The sequence below is a fragment of the Ornithorhynchus anatinus genome, chromosome 1 (assembly GCF_004115215.2).
Source record: "Ornithorhynchus anatinus isolate Pmale09 chromosome 1, mOrnAna1.pri.v4, whole genome shotgun sequence".
NCBI classification, from domain to species: Eukaryota; Metazoa; Chordata; class Mammalia; order Monotremata; family Ornithorhynchidae; genus Ornithorhynchus; species Ornithorhynchus anatinus.
In genome coordinates, this window is record NC_041728.1 from 90,461,890 (window position 1) to 90,479,934 (window position 18,045).

The window sequence follows — 18,045 nt, forward strand, 5'->3', positions numbered from 1 at the left end:
GAATGTGTATATAAGGAGAATAGAAGGAAGGATAATAGAAGGAGAACAAGAACCCATGCCTGGGGAGTCTCCACAGTTAGATTTTCGGAGGCAGAGGAGGAGCGTGTGAAAGAGTCTGAGAAGGAGCATTCAGAGAGATATGAGAATAACAAGGAGAGGACAGTGTCAATGAAACCAAAGTTAGATGATGTTTCCAGGAGAAGGGGACAGTCTTCAGTATTAAAGATAGTGGAAAAGTCGAGGAAGATTAGGATGGACTACAGGCATTGGCTTTGGCAACAAGGAGGTCATTGGTAACCTTAGAGAGAATCGTTTCCATGGAGTGAAGGGAGAGGAAGCCAGATTTCAGTTGGTCGAAGAGAGGACTGGAAGAGGGGAAGTGGAGGCAGTGGGTGTTGACAACTCACTCATGGAGCCTGCAGAGGAATTGGTAGGAGGGAGTTGGGGCGATAAATGGAGGGAGCTGTGGTGTCAAGGGAGGGTTTTTTTTTTTTTTTAAGAATGGAGGAAACATAGGCATGTTCTAAAGGAGTGGGGCTGGAGTCATACATTTGTCCTTATTCCTTTATTACACAGAGGTATACATATTGAGAAAAACAACGTGTTAGTGTCATTGTGACACAACCATATACTTCAGAGAAGATATGTGACTATCCACTTCCATTTTAGCATTGCATTCACCCACTGCAAAGCATTAAATTGCAACATAATTGAAAGATTATCATTGACTACTTGTTCTGCACCAACCTGAAAGGCTCTATCTTTTTACTGGTCAGTTTCTGTAATGAAATTTTCTATCACACTCTGAGTTTCTGAACAGCTTGAGGCTTTCTACAATCATAGTTTGTATTGAAGAATGTGAATAAAAATAAATTCACTTTCTTATGCATAATAAATCCCAATATTCACTATTATTGTTTGCATTTTATAGTTTTTAATAAAATATTCAAACACCCATTTGCACTTTCCATTTTAAAATAATTTTCTGCTTGTGTGTAAATATAACACATTTCAAGCTACATTGTTTTGGAAGAAAATATCAGATTGACTTAAGTTACAGAAAAGGAAAATGTTATACAAGTCATAAATTTATACATGAATGTGTAAAGAACAAAAATCTTGGCAAAATTTATGATCCTCTGGGTTTCTGAATAGCCTTGATTAGTAACATGATAGTCATGGAATAAGGCTACAAAGTGTTTCTCTAAAATTTGCCTGCCTCATAAACCAGCCTCACTGTAGAGGATAGGATCATAACTTTAAGGTGTAAAAATAGAAAACCACTAAACATGGAAAATAACAGAGTGGAGCAGTCTTACAAGAGAAATGACACGTAACTCTATGCAGTATGCTATATTCATAAGTACATGTGCTCCCATCATGACTAAAATCACAACTCTTCCAAGACGTCTTGACCAACTAAGCCCTCATTTACCCTACACCTTTTCCCTCTGGAGTCACCTATGCATTTGGATCTGTAATAATTATAATATTAATAATGATAGCCATTATTATTATTATGGTATTTGTTAAGCGCTTACTACATACTCAGCAGAACACTCATCTAAGCGCTGGGGTAGATTCTCTCTGACCTCCCTTCCTCCTCTCTCGCCCCGCTCCGGTCTATTCTTCACTCCGCTGCCCGGCTCATCTTCCTGCAGAAACGATCTGGGCATGTCACTCCCCTTCTTAAACAACTCCAGTGGTTGCCTATCGACCTCCGCTCCAAACAAAAACTCCTCACTCTAGGCTTCAAGGCTCTCCATCACCTTGCCCCTTCCTACCTCTCCTCCCTTCTCTCTTTCTACCGCCCACCCCGCACGCTCCGCTCCTCTGCCGCCCACCTCCTCGCCGTCCCTCGGTCTCGCCTATCCCGCCGTCGACCCCTGGGTCACGTCCTCCCGCGGTCCTGGAACGCCCTCCCTCCTCACCTCCGCCAAACTGATTCTCTTTCCCTCTTCAAAACCTTACTTAAAAATCACCTCCTCCAAGAGGCCTTCCCAGACTGAGCTCCTCTTCCCCCTCTACTCCCTCTGCCATCCCCCCTTTACCTCTCCGCAGCTAAAGCCTCATTTTCCCCTTTTCCCTCTGCTCCTCCACCTCTCCCTTCCCATCCCCACAGCACTGTACCCGTCCGCTCAACTGTATATATCTTCGTTACCCTATTTATTTTGTTAATGAATTGTACATCGCCTTGATTCTATTTAGTTGCCATTGTTTTTACGAGATGTTCTTCCCCTTGACGCTGTTTAGTGCCATTGTTCTTGTCTGTCCGTCTCCCCCGATTAGACTGTAAGCCCGTCAAACGGCAGGGACTGTCTCTATCTGTTGCCGACTTGTTCATCCCAAGCGCTTAGTACAGTGCTCTGCACATAGTAAGCGCTCAATAAATACTATTGAATGAATGAATGAATAAAAGGTAATCAGGTTGTCCCATGTGGGGCTCACAGTCATAATCCCCATTTTACAGATGAGGTAACTGAGGCATAGAGAAGTGAAGTGACTTGCCCAAGGTCACACAGCAGACAAGTGGCAAAGCCAGGATCAGAACCCACATCCTTTGACTCCCAAGCCCGTGCCCTTACCACTAAGGCATGATGCTTCTCTACCTTCTAAGCCCTTGATATTAATTCCATCCTCAGCCCCATAGCCTTTATATCTGTCTCCTCCTCTACACTGTAAACTCCCAATGGTAGGCAGGGAATGTATCTACCAACTCTGATGTACTGTTCTCTTCCAAGCACTCAGTATGGTGTTCTGCACACGGTAAGCTCTCAATAAATACAATTGATTGATTGATAATTAAAGATTTATAACCAAATAGGTGGAGATACATTGGGACCATCCTAATAATTCTACCAGATTGAGTATGATGGTAATCTTAAAAACAAATCTAGGCATTAATCTGGAACAGTGAAGAAAATTAATTGGAATACAGACTCATCATGAGGGCTGCACTATCTGAAGCCTGGACCTTGGGCCTGAATGCCTCGTGGGCCCCTCAACAGTGTGGCTTAGTGGAAAGAGCACAGGCTTGGGAGTCAGAGGTCGTGAGTGCTAATCCCAGCTCTGCCACTTGCCTTCTGTGTGACTCTGGACAAGTCACTTAACTTCTCTGTGACTCAGTTACCTCATCTGTAACATGAGGATTAAGACTGTGAGCCCCACATGGGACAACCTGCTTACCTTGTATCTACCCCTACGCTTAGAACAGTGCTCGGCACCATAATTATTATTATTATTATCCATGAAACAGATTACATCATGTGAAGTGCTGTGTAAGGATGTCGTTAGAGTGGTGCCATCCTTAGAGGGGAGGGAGATGTGGGTGGCTTGGGTTTGGCAGACATGTCCAGTTAAGCAGTTCATTCATTCATTCAATCGTATTTATTGAGCATTAATGTGTGCAGAGCACTGTGTTAAGCAATTGGAAAGTACAATTTGGCAACAAATAGAGACAATCCCTACCCAACAATGGCTCGTGGTCTTGGGCTAGCTGTTGCCAAGCAGCCTTCCTAGTTGCCTATTCCCTGCAATTTTATAAGAATCAGACATTCATACATCAGTTGCCTCATAATAGTATCTTTGAAAAGGTCTATGTAAGCCATTGTCTTCATAATCCCACAACTAGGAGAGTATGATTTGGAAAGTTGTCTGAGGGCCCCCCCTCCCTCCCAGGACCAAGGTCCCTGGGCTGGCGCTCTTTCAGCCCCTGTGCTAATTTGGTCCTGTATATAACATCCTACTCCTGCGGAAAAGGACAGGAGGGAGAGTGGTCCACAGCAGGACCCCCATAAAGTTACTATTTGGGGATCTGAGGTAGGAGATCTGCAAACAGGGCAGAAAGAAGGAATGTTAAATTCACAATTGAAGAAAAACCTCATGATGTGCCATAGCTGTGGATACTTGTAAAATAATTACAAAAAACAGATCACCCCCATCTACATTAAGTAGTGACAAGGCAACTCATAGCAGAGGATGTAAGACTTGCACAACGTAAAGGGTGCAAGTAAAAGTGACAGCACAAACCTGCATTTCAAATGCATGCAAGGCCACTTGCCATGCACATGACTCATATGGGGTTGGCTATACACAAGTTGGGCACACTGAGCTCAATGATTAAAAAAAAAAAATCTCACTATTCACAAATAGGGCTATTTAAGGTGCTAAAGGATGTCTATAGAGACTATTCAACAACAGGCATTGCACAGAAAACGTTATATAAATGCATAATTTTCCAATTGACTTTTTCCCGTAATCTACATAAAACTGATGAGACAATTTACCTTGAGGGATGTGAAGCGCTCCTATGACTCCTATAACGTTTCTAATGGTAAGGGTGTTAACTATCCTATTTCCCAGCTGACATACCTGACATATTCACAGCAGATCAGTTTTTAAGTAAGCCTGATTTGTGGCTTAAGCTGAACTTCAAAGACAGAAAAGGTTAGTGCAGTCAATCATATTTATTGAGCTCTGACTGTGTGCGAAGCACTGTACTAAGCGCTTGGAAGAGTACAAGACAATAATAAAGAGACACATTCCCTGCCCACGACGAGCTCACACTCGAGAGGGTCCTTGATAATTTACGGAGTACTTCCTTAGTAAGAGTAAAAACGATGAATATGTGGAAATGGCCTGGGAAGGTCAATAAAGGATCTGAGCTTGAAGGAAGAACTTTATATGAGTAAGAGGGAAAAGAATCTGTTTAGAAATCCCCACAATACTCCACCCCTGTTTAACAGATTCAAGTTACTGATATGATCCTTGTACATCCCTGGTACCCCTTGCCCACTTCTTCTCTTGGCCCTGGAACTCCTTTCTCTTTCATATCTGACAGACCACCACTCTCCCCACCTTCAAAGCCAACCCCAAATCACATCTTCCCCAAGAGGCCTTCACCAGCTAAGCCCTTATTTCCCCTATCAATCGATAGTATTTATTGAGCACTTACTGAAGAGCACTGTCTTAAGCACTTGGGGGAGTACAATATAATTTGGTAGATGTGTTCCCCGGCCCCAAGGAGCTTAGGGACTGTAGGGGGAGAAAGACATTAGAATAAATTTTGGATACATACATTAGTTCATTCATTCATTCATTCAATTTTACTTATCGAGCACTTACAGTGTGCAGAACACTGTACAAAGCACTTGAAACTCTCCCTCCTGCACCACCTTTGCACTTGGATCTGTACCCCATTAAACACCTGATATTTATCCCACCCTTAGCACACAGCACTTGTGTACATATCCTCCCATTTCCCCTACTTGTAATTTATATTACTGTCTCCCGCTCTAGATTATAAACTACTTGTGGGCAGGGAACCTAACACCTCTGTTGTACTGTAATAATAATAATGTTGGTATTTGTTAAGCGCTTACTATGTGCAGAGCACTGTTCTAAGTGCTGGGGTAGATACTGGGTAAACAGGTTGTCCCACGTGAGGCTCACAGTTAATCCCCATTTTACAGATGAGGTAACTGAGGCACAGAGAAGTTAAGTGATTTGCCCACAGTCACACGGCTGACAAGTGGCAGAGCCGGGAGTCGAACCCAAGACCTCTGACTCCGAAGCCCAGGCTCTTTTCACTGAGCCACGCTGCTTCTCTAAATAAAGATGGCATTGACATTTTCGTGAAAACAATTTTCATTTAAAACATTTAAAAACATATCGAAACCTTAGATCAGCAAGTGGCGGGCGGGGGGGTGTGGGGGGAGAGGGGTGGCGGGAATGAATAGAGTACCTGATCATTTAAGAGAGAAATCAAGTGAATTACCAGATCAGTTTTCTCTTGGTGCACTGCCTTGCATTTTTACAGGTTGAATTTCAATTGGATGCGACTTAGCCATATTTTGATTCATTTAGAATGCCTGCTTTATTTCTTTCCTCTCACCGGGATTTCTGACACCAAAGAAATGCCCGCATACCTCATTAATGTGGTGCTTAGTCCCCCTTCCAAATCATTAATGAAGGCTGTTAAATAAGACCTCCAAAATAACACCAACTCCTGTGGCATCCCACTAAGATTCTCCTGGGTCAAATACATTACCATTTATTAGTACCCTTTGTTTACAGACTTTCGGCCAATTTTCAATCTGAAGTCTTACTCAATTTGAAGTAATTGTACAAGTTCAGAGAGGCACTACTTATTCAATTTGTCAATAGTGAACACCATGATGACCACAAATTTGCTTTTGAAGCCAAGTTCTTTAAGGTTTTTTGTAGTTATTTGGTAGGAGAAGGTTTGACACCTGTCTTCATGTTCTATCAACGAGGAACTGAATAATACAGTTATTATCTTTGGGATAATCTCAGGGGGACATGAAGTAGTGGGATAGCCCGGAATTAATTCAAACTGCAGTTCTTTTTATAGGTAAACAAAAGCTAGTATGCTCATCGTAGCAGCCCTAAATTTGCTTTTTACACAACACAAACTAAGACATAGAGAGGATTGTGAAACACTATCAATGCTAAAGAATAATGATTCGGGGGCAAAGGCAACAGCCCATTTTGATATCAATCTAGGCTGTCATGCCATTAGTGAAAAACTAGTATGATATCGGTATTGTAGTGAGCTTTGCAAAAGCAAGAAGAAATACTTCCAGCTTAGTCAAATGCTAATTACTGTGCTGTTATTAATTTTAGTGATAGCATTTTACAAAGGATGTGGAGAACCTGGAGAAGGTTCAGAGAGAAGTCACAAACATGGAAAATAAATTCTAAAAGAGTAAGGTAAGACACTGGAATTATTTAGCCTGAAGAAGAGAAGACCAAAGGATAATTGATTAACTGTCTTGAAGTAAATGAGCTGGCCCAGGACATTTGGAAGCACATGCAGTCTGACCACTAGAGGTGGGGTAGTGGGGCACACCTGTGGGGTAAGTGAAATGAATCATGAAATGCATTTCTTTCTTCCCACCTCCTCCCCTTCCATCCCATGCTGGAGAACCTATGCCAGGCCTGAATAACAATAATTATAACAGTTATCTGTTATCTGGCAAGCACTTACTATGTGCCAAGCACTGTATTCATTCATTCATTCATTAGTATTTATTGTGCGCTTACTATGTGCACAGCACTGTACTAAGCGCTTGGAATGTACAATTGGGCAACAGACAGAGACAATCCCTGCCTACTAACGGGCTCACAGTCTGAATGGGGGAGACAGACAGCAAAGCAAAACAGAACAAAATAAAACAGGACAACATCATAATAATAATAATGTTGGTATTTGTTAAGCGCTTACTATGTGCAGAGCACTGTTCTAAGCGCTGGGGTAAACACAGGGGAATCAGGTTGTCCCACGTGGGGCTCACAGTCTTAATCCCCATTTTACAGATTAGGGAACTGAGGCACAGACAAGTTAAGTGACTTGCCCACAGTCACACAGCTGACAAGTGGCAGAGCTGGGATTCGAACTCATGAGCCCTGACTCCAAAGGCCATGCTCTTTCCACTGCGCTACGCTGCTTCTCATGAAGATAAATTCAATAGTATTTATTGAGCGCTTACTATGTGCAGAGCACTGTACTAAGCGCTTGGGATGAACAAGTCGGCAACAGATAGAGACAGTCCCTGCCGTTTGACGGGCTTACAGTCTAATCGGGGGAGACGGACAGACAAGGAGATATACATCTCATTAACAAAATAAATAGGGTAATTAATAATATATACAAATGAGTACAATGCTGAGAGGAGGGGAAGGGGGAACAACAGAGGGTGGGGGGAGGGGAGGAGGAGCAAAGGGAAAGGGGAGGCTCAGACAGGGAAGGCCTCCTGGAGGAGGAGAGCTGTACTAAATGCTAGGATAGATACAATATATAATAATAATAATGATGGTACTTGTTAAGCGCTTACTATGTGCTAAGAACTGTTCTAAGCATTAGGGTAGATAAAAGGGGTTCGCAGTCTTAATTCCCAGTTTACAGATGGGGAAACTGACGTACAGAGAAATTAAGTGACTTTCCCAAAATCACACAGCAGGATTAGAATCCACCCATGTATGCAGCTCAGACACAGTTCTTGCCCCAAATGGGGTACTTAGTCTAGGGAGGTAGGAGAACAGTTATGTAATCCTCATTTTACAGATGAGGAAACTGAGGTACACAGAAATTAAGTGGCCCCACCCCTCACTGATTCCAATAACAAATCTACATATAAAGTCAAGGTTTTAACTTCTCAGGGAGGGAGGGTGGGGTATTCAAAAAAGTCTCATTATTAAACTTACAACAAAGCTTCTTCCTTTGGGAGAGCCAAATTGGGGCCTCCTATATCCCCCAAATAGGGCCAAAATCAGCCATCCTATATGTCTGATTATTATGGAACAACACGGAATTAGGAACTTCATCCAGGATGCAGTTGTCGGAACCCAGAGACCATGGCTGAAACAGATTCTCATAAGCCAGGATTTCTCCCTTTACTTATCCTTGTTCCTCTCCCAGTACAACCCAGTTCACATGCTTGACTCCTCTCAAGTCACACTAGTCATGGTGCCTCATTCACTTATCTCTCATGGCTGATTTCTTATTCATGTTCTCTTCCCTCCCAGAGTTCCTTCCCCCTTCACTTTTGGCAGACCTTTTGCTCTCCCCATCTTCATGGCCTTTCTGAAATCATATCCCCTCCAAGATCTCCCCACCTTATTTTGCCCTCTATTGACATTTCAGCATCACCTAATTACTTGGGCACTAACCCACCCCATCTCTGGTACCATGTAGTTTTACATTCTGTTGCTTCTCCTGATCATTAGAGTGATTCTCTTACTTGTACGGGGATCATTTTTCTACAAACTTTTCAGTCCACATTTCCCCAGTCCTCAAGAACCTCCATGGTTGCTCATCCACCTCCACATCAAACAGTAACTCCTTACCACAGGCTTTAAAGCACTCGATCACCTTTCCCCCTCCTAAGTTACCTCCAGGACCTCCCACTACAACCCAGCCCACACACTTCACTCCTCTAATGCCAACCTACTCACTGAAACTTTATCTTGTCTGTCTCACTGCCAATCCCTCGCCCACGTCTGGCCTGGAAATCCTTGTCTCTTCATATCCGACAGACATTCACTCTTCCCACCTTCAAAGCCTTATAAAAACACATTTCTTCCTTCCCCAACAAAGCCCTCATTTCCTCTTCTCCCATGTCCTTCTATGTTACCCCTCCACTAGGATTTGCATCCTTAATTCACCCCTCTTTCAGCCCCATAGCACTTTATTTTACTGTGCCTCATAGCATATGTACCTGTAATTCAATCCATTTATATTAATGTCTGTATTCCCTGCTTGACTATAAGCTAGTTGTAGACAGAGAACGTGTCTACCAACTCTGTTATATTGTATTCTTCCAAGTGCTTACCGCAGCGCTCTGCACACAGTAAGCATTCAATAAACACAATTGACTGATTTTAATTTATTTTGGTTTGTCTCCTACCTTGATTGCAAGCTCCTTGAAGGCACAAATCAGGTCTACTAACCTTACTTTGCTCTCCCAGGTGCGGAGTACAGTGCTCTGCACAAAGTAAGCACTTACTAGATAGTATTTGATTAAATCGGTTTCATAAATTTGAAAAAAAATGCTATAGAAAATGTAGCAGTCGAGGTTTACCAGGAAATTATTTAAAGTGCCTTAAGTTCAAGACTAACTGGGCTCAGCAGATGGTCTGGCTACCAGAAATCAGACACCATGTGGTTTGACCATGAAGCTGGCTGCCTCAGAGCTTTGCTTGGGGAAGAGGCATCTGTATGTCAAAACATGTTCATTTTCTACTTTCCAGATATTTAGGAGTGAGATGATCCTTTTTCATAGTTCTGAATATTCATCTATGGATGCATATCCATTACCACTTGAAAAGCACTTGGGGTAAAAACATAAATGATGATGATGATGGTGGTGGTATTTGTTAAATGCTTACTATGTGCCAAGCACAGTTCTAAGTAATCAGGTTGTCCCAAGTGAGGCTCACAGTCTTAATCCCCATTTTACAGATGAGGTAACTGAGGCACACAGAAGTTAAGTGAATTGCCCAAAGTCACACAGGTGATAAATTGCAGAACTGGGATTAGAACCCATGACCTCTGACTCCCAAACCCAGGCTCTTTCCACGAAGCCGTACTGCTTCTCTATATGGTCCGTAAATAGTCTACTGCCCATCGATACTTACTGCACTTTTTGACTGTTAAGGATAAGAATTCACATAACAAGGCAGATTCATTTTATCCAATGTCCAGAAAATGTCTAGCTAAGGAAATCTGGGTGGATTTTTGACCTATAAGAGGGGCAAGATACAGCAGGAAGGAGCAGTATGAGGGTGGAGTCGGATGGAAGGAGCTACTAACAGTTTTGTGCAACTAACGGAAAATCCTTCCAACTCTCATAACAATAATGATACTTATTAAGTGTTTTCTATGTACAAAGCACTGTCCTAAACACTATGGCAGATACAAGATAATAAGCTTGGTCAAAATTTCCTGTCCCATTGTGTGGCTCACAGTCTGACAGGTTTTTTATTCCCATTTTACAGATAAGGAACTGAGGCACTGGGAAGTTAAGTACCTTGCCTAAGGTCACATGGCAGTTATGTGCTCGAGCTGGGACCAGACCCTTGGTTCCCTAAATCCCAAGCCTGTGCAGTTTCTACTATCACCTGCTTTGGAACAGCCAAATAATTTGCATGAGGAAACAATTTCCTTGAAACGTGACTCAAATTCACATGAACCGAGTCAGAATATTCATCTGTACATTTAATAATTGTATGCATAGTGATAATATGACCGAATTATCTGTATGGCCTCCAAATATCAAAAAAATATGAAAGTGTTGGTTTAATTTGCTATGTTTAGTCTCTTTCACCAAGGCACTCATCCAACATGCTATTTTAGAAAAAACGGTGATTTATTTTTTGGATTCTATCCACATTCACAAAAAATTTGGTTCTCGACAATCGAAGGCACATCTAATAATAATGATAATAATAATAATAATGTAGTTGTTAAGCTACAGTCTAAAAGTATTGAAAACTAAAAGAGTATGTACAATTACCTGATATTTAATTGACAAAAAATCACATGTAAGTAGCTTGAACAAGTTATATTGAGGTCACATATTAATTTATATGCTATATACATATTCTTTCTCTCTATATAAACTAATGCACATTAGTACAGTGCTAAGCACTTAGTACAGTGCTTTGCACACAGTAAGTGCTCAATAAATAGAGTGAATAAATGAATAAACACAAATCTACGGTAAGCTAATTTGGTAGTTGTCACAGACTGAACCCTATCTCTGGACATTTCTCCACTGAAGCTCCCAAACAGCTACCTGTCAAATCACTCCACATGGTTTCTGACAGCCAGATCACCAGTTTGGCCCTGGCAGTCTTAGCTCTGATGGCCTGACATATCATATAAAGTTTAACATTATCATCAACATCATCTTCAGGAGATGATGATGGGCTCTCGTTACGGGCTCTCGTTATATCCCGGCTAGACTACTGTGTCAGCCTTCTCTCTGACCTCCCTTCCTCCTCTCTCGCCCCGCTCTGGTCTATTCTTCACTCCGCTGCCCGGCTCATCTTCCTGCAGAAACGATCTGGGCATGTCACTCCCCTTCTTAAACAACTCCAGTGGTTGCCTATCGACCTCCGCTCCAAACAAAAACTCCTCACTCTAGGCTTCAAGGCTCTCCATCACCTTGCCCCTTCCTACCTCTCCTCCCTTCTCTCTTTCTACCGCCCACCCCGCACGCTCCGCTCCTCTGCCGCCCACCTCCTCGCCGTCCCTCGGTCTCGCCTATCCCGCCGTCGACCCCTGGGTCACGTCCTCCCGCGGTCCTGGAACGCCCTCCCTCCTCACCTCCGCCAAACTGATTCTCTTTCCCTCTTCAAAACCCTACTTAAAAATCACCTCCTCCAAGAGGCCTTCCCAGACTGAGCTCCTCTTCCCCCTCTACTCCCTCTGCCATCCCCCCTTTACCTCTCCGCAGCTAAAGCCTCATTTTCCCCTTTTCCCTCTGCTCCTCCACCTCTCCCTTCCCATCCCCACAGCACTGTACTCGTCCGCTCAACTGTATATATTTTCATTACCCTATTTATTTTGTTAATGAATTGTACATCGCCTTGATTCTATTTAGTTGCCATTGTTTTTACGAGATGTTCTTCCCCTTGACGCTGTTTATTGCCATTGTTCTTGTCTGTCCGTCTCCCCCGATTAGACTGTAAGCCCGTCAAACGGCAGGGACTGTCTCTATCTGTTGCCGACTTGTTCATCCCAAGCGCTTAGTACAGTGCTCTGCACATAGTAAGCGCTCAATAAATACTATTGAATGAATGAATGAATGAATGAATGAGAAGCAGCAAGGAGTAGTGGAGAGAGCCCGGGCTTGGGAGTCAGAGGTCATGGGTTCTAATCCTGTCTCCGTCACTTGTCTGCTCTGTGACCTTGGGTGAGTCACTTTACTTCTCTGGGCCTCAGTTTCCTCATCTGTGAATGGACAACTGTGAGTCCCATATGGGACAGGGATTGTCTGACCCGATTTTCTTCTATCCACCCCAGCAATTAATACACTGCTTGGCAAATAGTAAGCACTTAACAAATACCGTAATTATTATTATTTTTATCCACATTATCATCATCATCACCATCAATGGTATCTGAGCACTTACTATGTGCAGAGCACTGTACTAAGTGCTTAGAAGAGTACAACAGAGTTGGTAGACATATTCCCTGCCTGTGTTGACCTTAGAATCAACTTTAATGTTTTCTATGATGATCTTTTCTAGTTTGTGGTATGAGGTAAATCCTGACTCTGATCTTGTCTGATTTAGAGTTCTGATTCAGCTATGATTACTAGAGCCTCCAGAGAACTCTCAACTGCATCCTGTTACGAATTTCTAAACCCAGATCTTCCTCTGATGGCCCTGGTTGGGGACTACACAACAAATTGACTCTAACTCTGATGATCCTTCAGGAAAAGCCTCATTGGTGTTTAATAAAAATGACTCGCATTATCATGAGTTATGAATTAAGGATATTTATTTTGGAGACACATTTATCATAATGGGTAATGCTATGATAGATAATGAGGTTTTTCCTTTTTGTGCTTAATCAGAGTACATGGGAGTCAGGGAGAATAAATGTACCTCCGGTCCAAAAGCTAAAGTACCAGACTGTGTGGATGTGAAGTAGTCGACTATGTAATGTTTCATTTTCCACAAAAATGTCATACTATCTATTAGATTGTGTGATGCTTAATCTTCTTAACGACCTAAATACTGGCAACAAGTTTAAGCATCCACCTAAAGAAATGTATGAACACAGGCATCAAGGAAGATCTCTTTGACTCCTTTTCTCTTTTCACACCAGCCAATGGGAGGGAAACCTGAAGCTGAAGGAAAACTTTTTTTGTACTCAGAACAAAGCAGTCTAACCCTTCCATCAATCGATTATTACCAGTTGTGACGTGTCTTAGCATCGATCGGTGGGTTGTGAGTGACCCCTGGAAATTCAGCTTCTTAAAGCCCCTTTTCTGCTCTAAAATTGGCAATTTCCATACCTACTTAGCCTGTCTCAGAATTTAAATGAATAATAATAATAAAATAATTGTGGTATTTGTTAAATGCTTACTACGTGCCAAGCACTGTACTAAGCGCTGGAGTAATAATATAATGTTGGTATTTGTTAAGCACTTACTATGTGCAGAGCACTGTTCTAAGCACTGGGGTAGATACAGGGTAATCAGGTTGTCCCATGTGAGGCTCACAGTCTTCATCCCCATTTTCCAGATGAGGTCACTGAGGACCAGAGAAGTTAAGTGCCTTGCCCACAGTCACACAGCTGACAGGTGGCAGAGCTGGGATTCCAGCCCATGGCCTGTGGCTCCCAAGCCCAAGATCTTTCCACTGAGCCACGCTGCTTCTCTAAATACAAAATAATCAGGACAGACATAATTCTTGTTCCTCATGTGGCTCACAGTCTAAGTAGGAGGGACACTAGTTATTTAATTCCCATTTTAGAGATGAGGAGACTAAGGCAGAGGGAAGTTAGGTGATTTGCCCAAGGTCACTCACAGAAGGCAGGTGGCAGAGCTGGGATAATAATAATAATAATGGTATTTGTTAAGTGCTTACTACATGCAGAGCACTGTTCTAAGCGCTGGGGTAGATACAGGGTCATCAGGTTGTCCCACTTGAGGCTCACAGTCTTAATCCCCATTTTACAGATGAGGGAACTGAGGCACAGAGAAGTGAAGTGACTTGCCCACAGTCACACAGCTGACAAGTGGCAGAGCCGGGATTCGAACCCACGACCTCTGACTCCCAAGCCCGTGCTCTTTCCACTGAGCCATGCTGCTTCTCAGATCCTCTGACTCCCAGGTCTGTGCCCTTTCTACAAGACCACAAGATCAGGGGTGAGTGGAAAAGTATTCACTTGCAAGAAAACCCATTTTGTAAGATGTCAGGGAAAACCTCCTGCAGGTAGTTCTCAGAACAAGTTCAAGACAATAAGAAAGCAAGGAAATTTCCCCAGATCACAACACAGACGGGAGGAGGGGCAGTGTTGGGGGAAGAGAAGCAGTCGTGGGACAATGGTTAAAAATTTTAAGTGTCCACCCATCAATAGTGACACCTCTCTACAATGGCTCTGCAGACAGTGGTACAGATCTGGGATCCCCCAATGAAACACAGGTTCAGGGTTTCAAAAAGCTTCTTGACGACATTATGATATACTCCATGCGCACAAAATTTTCTTGGCTTGACAACTGGGAAGCTCTAGACAGCTGGATCTCAACCAGTCTTTCCAATAGGAGTAGTGTGTTTTCAAATTCTATTATCAGGTCTGGCAAGGAATTTTATTTAATGGTATTTGTTAAATGCTTAGTAGGTGCGAGCACTGTACTAAGCATTGGGATAGATATGAGCTAATCAGGTTGGACAGAGTCCCTTGTCCCACATGGGACTCACAGTTTCAATCCGCATTTTACAGTTGAGGTAACAGAGGCACAGAGAAGCTAAGTGATTTGCCCATGGTCAAACAGCGGACAAATGGTGGAGCTGGGATCAGAACCCAGATCCTTTTGAGTCCCGAGCCCGTGCTAGCGCTACGTTACTTCTTGCAAGGCAACAAAGGGGAAAAAAAACCCAGCATGACCTAAGAAGCCAAAAAGTTGGTTGTCTATATTTCCCAGATATCCCTGGTGCTGTGGGAAATACAACCGAATGACTGATCGATTAAGTCTGCCTTTATTCCTAGAAAGTGAGTTATGCTCACCTCTGGGGTGGCTCATATTTAGAAAAAAATTTAGCTACCTGCCTCCCTGCCAAAAGGAAATCTGCCCTCCATTTGCTTTGAGATGAGGTGAAGTTTTTCTCTCTCTGCTTAACTGAGACTAGAATAAAATAGCCCAGGACATAAAGACTTTGGAAATTAGTGATTCCACCCATTTTCTGAGCCAAAGCCTTAGATCAGGAGCGGAAATGTGCTCTGCATGCTTTAACCTGAGCACATGGTGAGGAGCTTTTATAATTAGGCAATCCATCTTAGTTGGGGAACCTACATTTGCAACCTTTCCAACTGTAATATTAATTAAACATTGATTTTGGCTATTATTCTGGCTAGGAAACTTTTAACCAATATTTACCAGGACTTCTGTAGAGCCAGAATCCAGATTCTAGCCAGCTTCTTTAACCTCTTTTCTTCTTTTGGAGGGCCCACGTCGCAAGCCAATCAATAGGCTTACTTCTTGGCCAGAAGGAAAGAGCAATATGGCCCTGGCCTTTCAAAGAACTTCCCCATTCTTTGCCCTCAAGTTTCTCCAATCTACCCCTGGGCTTTTCCTAATCTGCCCTCCATCCTCTTCATTCTTTCCCCCTTCTTTTAAACACAGATTTTAACACTTTTTCCCCCACCACTTTCCATGACTCCTGTGTGGAAAATACCCCCACCTCACCCCTGTGCTACCTGGAGCTAGGAGTATAAAATAAACCAGTCCTGTATAGGTGATGTGTTATAAAACTGAAACAGGTATAAATTTAGAAACACTTGTGAGCAGGGAATGTGTTTATTCCTATATTGTACTCTCCCAAGTCTTAGTACACTGTTTTGCACACAATAAGCTCTCAATAAATATGAATGAATGAAATGCCTAAAATTGAAGTCTGCCTCTGTATTCAATAATAATAATGACAATAATGGTATTTGTTCAGCACTTACTATATGCCAGGCACTTTACTAAGCACCGGGGTTGATACAAGCAAATCAGGTTGGACAGAGTCCTTGTCGCACATGAGCCTCGCAGTCTTAATTCCCATTTTACAGATGAGGTAACTGAGGCACAGGGAAGTTAGTGACTTGCCCAAGGTCACACAGCAGACAAATGGCAAAGCCAAGATTAGAACATAGGTCCTTCTGACTCCCAGGCCTATGCTCTACTCATTCAATCGTATTTATTGAGCGCTTGCTCTGTGCAGAGCACTGTACTAAGTGCTTGGAAAGTACCATTCGGCAATAGAGAGAGACAATCCCTGCCCACAACAGGCTCTACCCACTAGATCACGCTGCTTTATATGAATGATGAAATAATGAGCTCAACTTTCCCATACCTGAAAGAGCATTATGTGAAGCAAAGATTGTGGTAATTTGTATGTATGTTTACATCTTTGCCCCACACAATATTATAATGTTAAATCTGCATGCCCATAGAAATGCAGATAGTTGAACTTCAATGAAAAGCACAAAAAGGTAAGATTTTTCATCCTATTCAATTTCATTACTCAGTGCAAATGGACAGCTGTCAGGACCCAAGGCCACTAACAGGGAATCCTCTAAGGCAAATCTTTCCACATCCACATCACCGGTGGTAATTCATTTTATATGCTGTAACAGATTATCAGATGAGAATGACCACCACCTATTCATCTTACTTATCAGTAGAATCCACCTAACCATATTAAAACATACTGGGATGCTTCACCCAGCAACAGGACAGCAGAAACAGCTGGTCTAGTGGAAAGAGCACGGGCCTAGGAGTCAGAGGATGCAGGTTCTAATCCCGGCTCTGCCACATGTCTGCTGTGTGACCTCGGGCAAGTCACTTCCTTTCTCTGTGTTGGTTACCTCATCTGTAAAATGGGATTAAGACTGTGAGCCCCAAGTGGGATAGGGACTGCATCTAACCTGATTATCTTCTATGTACCACAGGGCTTAGAACAGTTCTTGGCAAACAGTGAGCACTTAATACCATAGTTATTATTATTATTATTATTGTTATTATTATTATTAGAAGCACACTGAAATATCAACATTTTGCTAAAACGAAGACAACGGAAACTAATGTGGAAAATCTTGATTGAAAATTCTCATTAATAGTAAAATACATTCTCAACTGACATTTAAAATATTAAATTACCTTGGTTACAGCCTTCGGAGAAAATGTAAGCGCGTCGACCACTGTGACAATATCACTCGGTTGGAGTCGGTCAAAGTACTTTCCACAGACTTCATATGCGTGAAGCCACTCGGGAAATGACTCCGGTGCTTTTTTAATGAGCTGAGGGTCTCCAGTCCAGAACAGTTTTTGCAACCAGATGGTATACAGAGAGCTTGGTGAGAGCATACTTCCATCTTTCTCAGGGATTTTGGAAGCGAGTTTGGAAATGGATAAAATATTCTGACTTGTTAGAACTGGTTCCAGTGCTCCTAGAGGGCTCACATTCTCATCAGTAAGCTTTTTGTAGTTAAGTCCTAAAGGTAGGAAGATAGAAAAACCAAAATACATTTGTAAATCCACTATAAGAAACCACTCCTCCTGACAATCCTTACAGAGTACCACGAAAACAGAAGGAATTCTGGTTGTTCATTCAAATTTTCCAGACACGCTGGAGCCTAAGCGAGATCCAGCCATGGAGAGTCTTAGGAAAGCTAAGGCCTTAGGAGCCTTGAGAGATAATAAAAACAATAATAATAATAATAATAATGATGACGTTTGCACTTACTATGTGCTGAGCACTGCTCTAAGTGCTGGGGTAGATATAAGGTTATCAGGTTGTCAA

General features: G+C 42.5%; 1 protein-coding gene across 2 annotated transcripts in view; it reads right to left on the reverse strand.

The window, feature by feature from the left end:
* The window catches only part of NBAS (NBAS subunit of NRZ tethering complex), a 286,332-nt gene that overhangs the window by 63,431 nt on the left and 204,856 nt on the right, over positions 1–18,045 (reverse strand). For both annotated transcript variants that reach the window (XM_029058646.2, XM_029058643.2), the window contains exon 44: positions 17,403–17,737. In XM_029058646.2, coding sequence (XP_028914479.1) covers positions 17,403–17,737 — 335 coding nt within the window. The remainder of the gene's footprint in view (positions 1–17,402; positions 17,738–18,045) is intronic.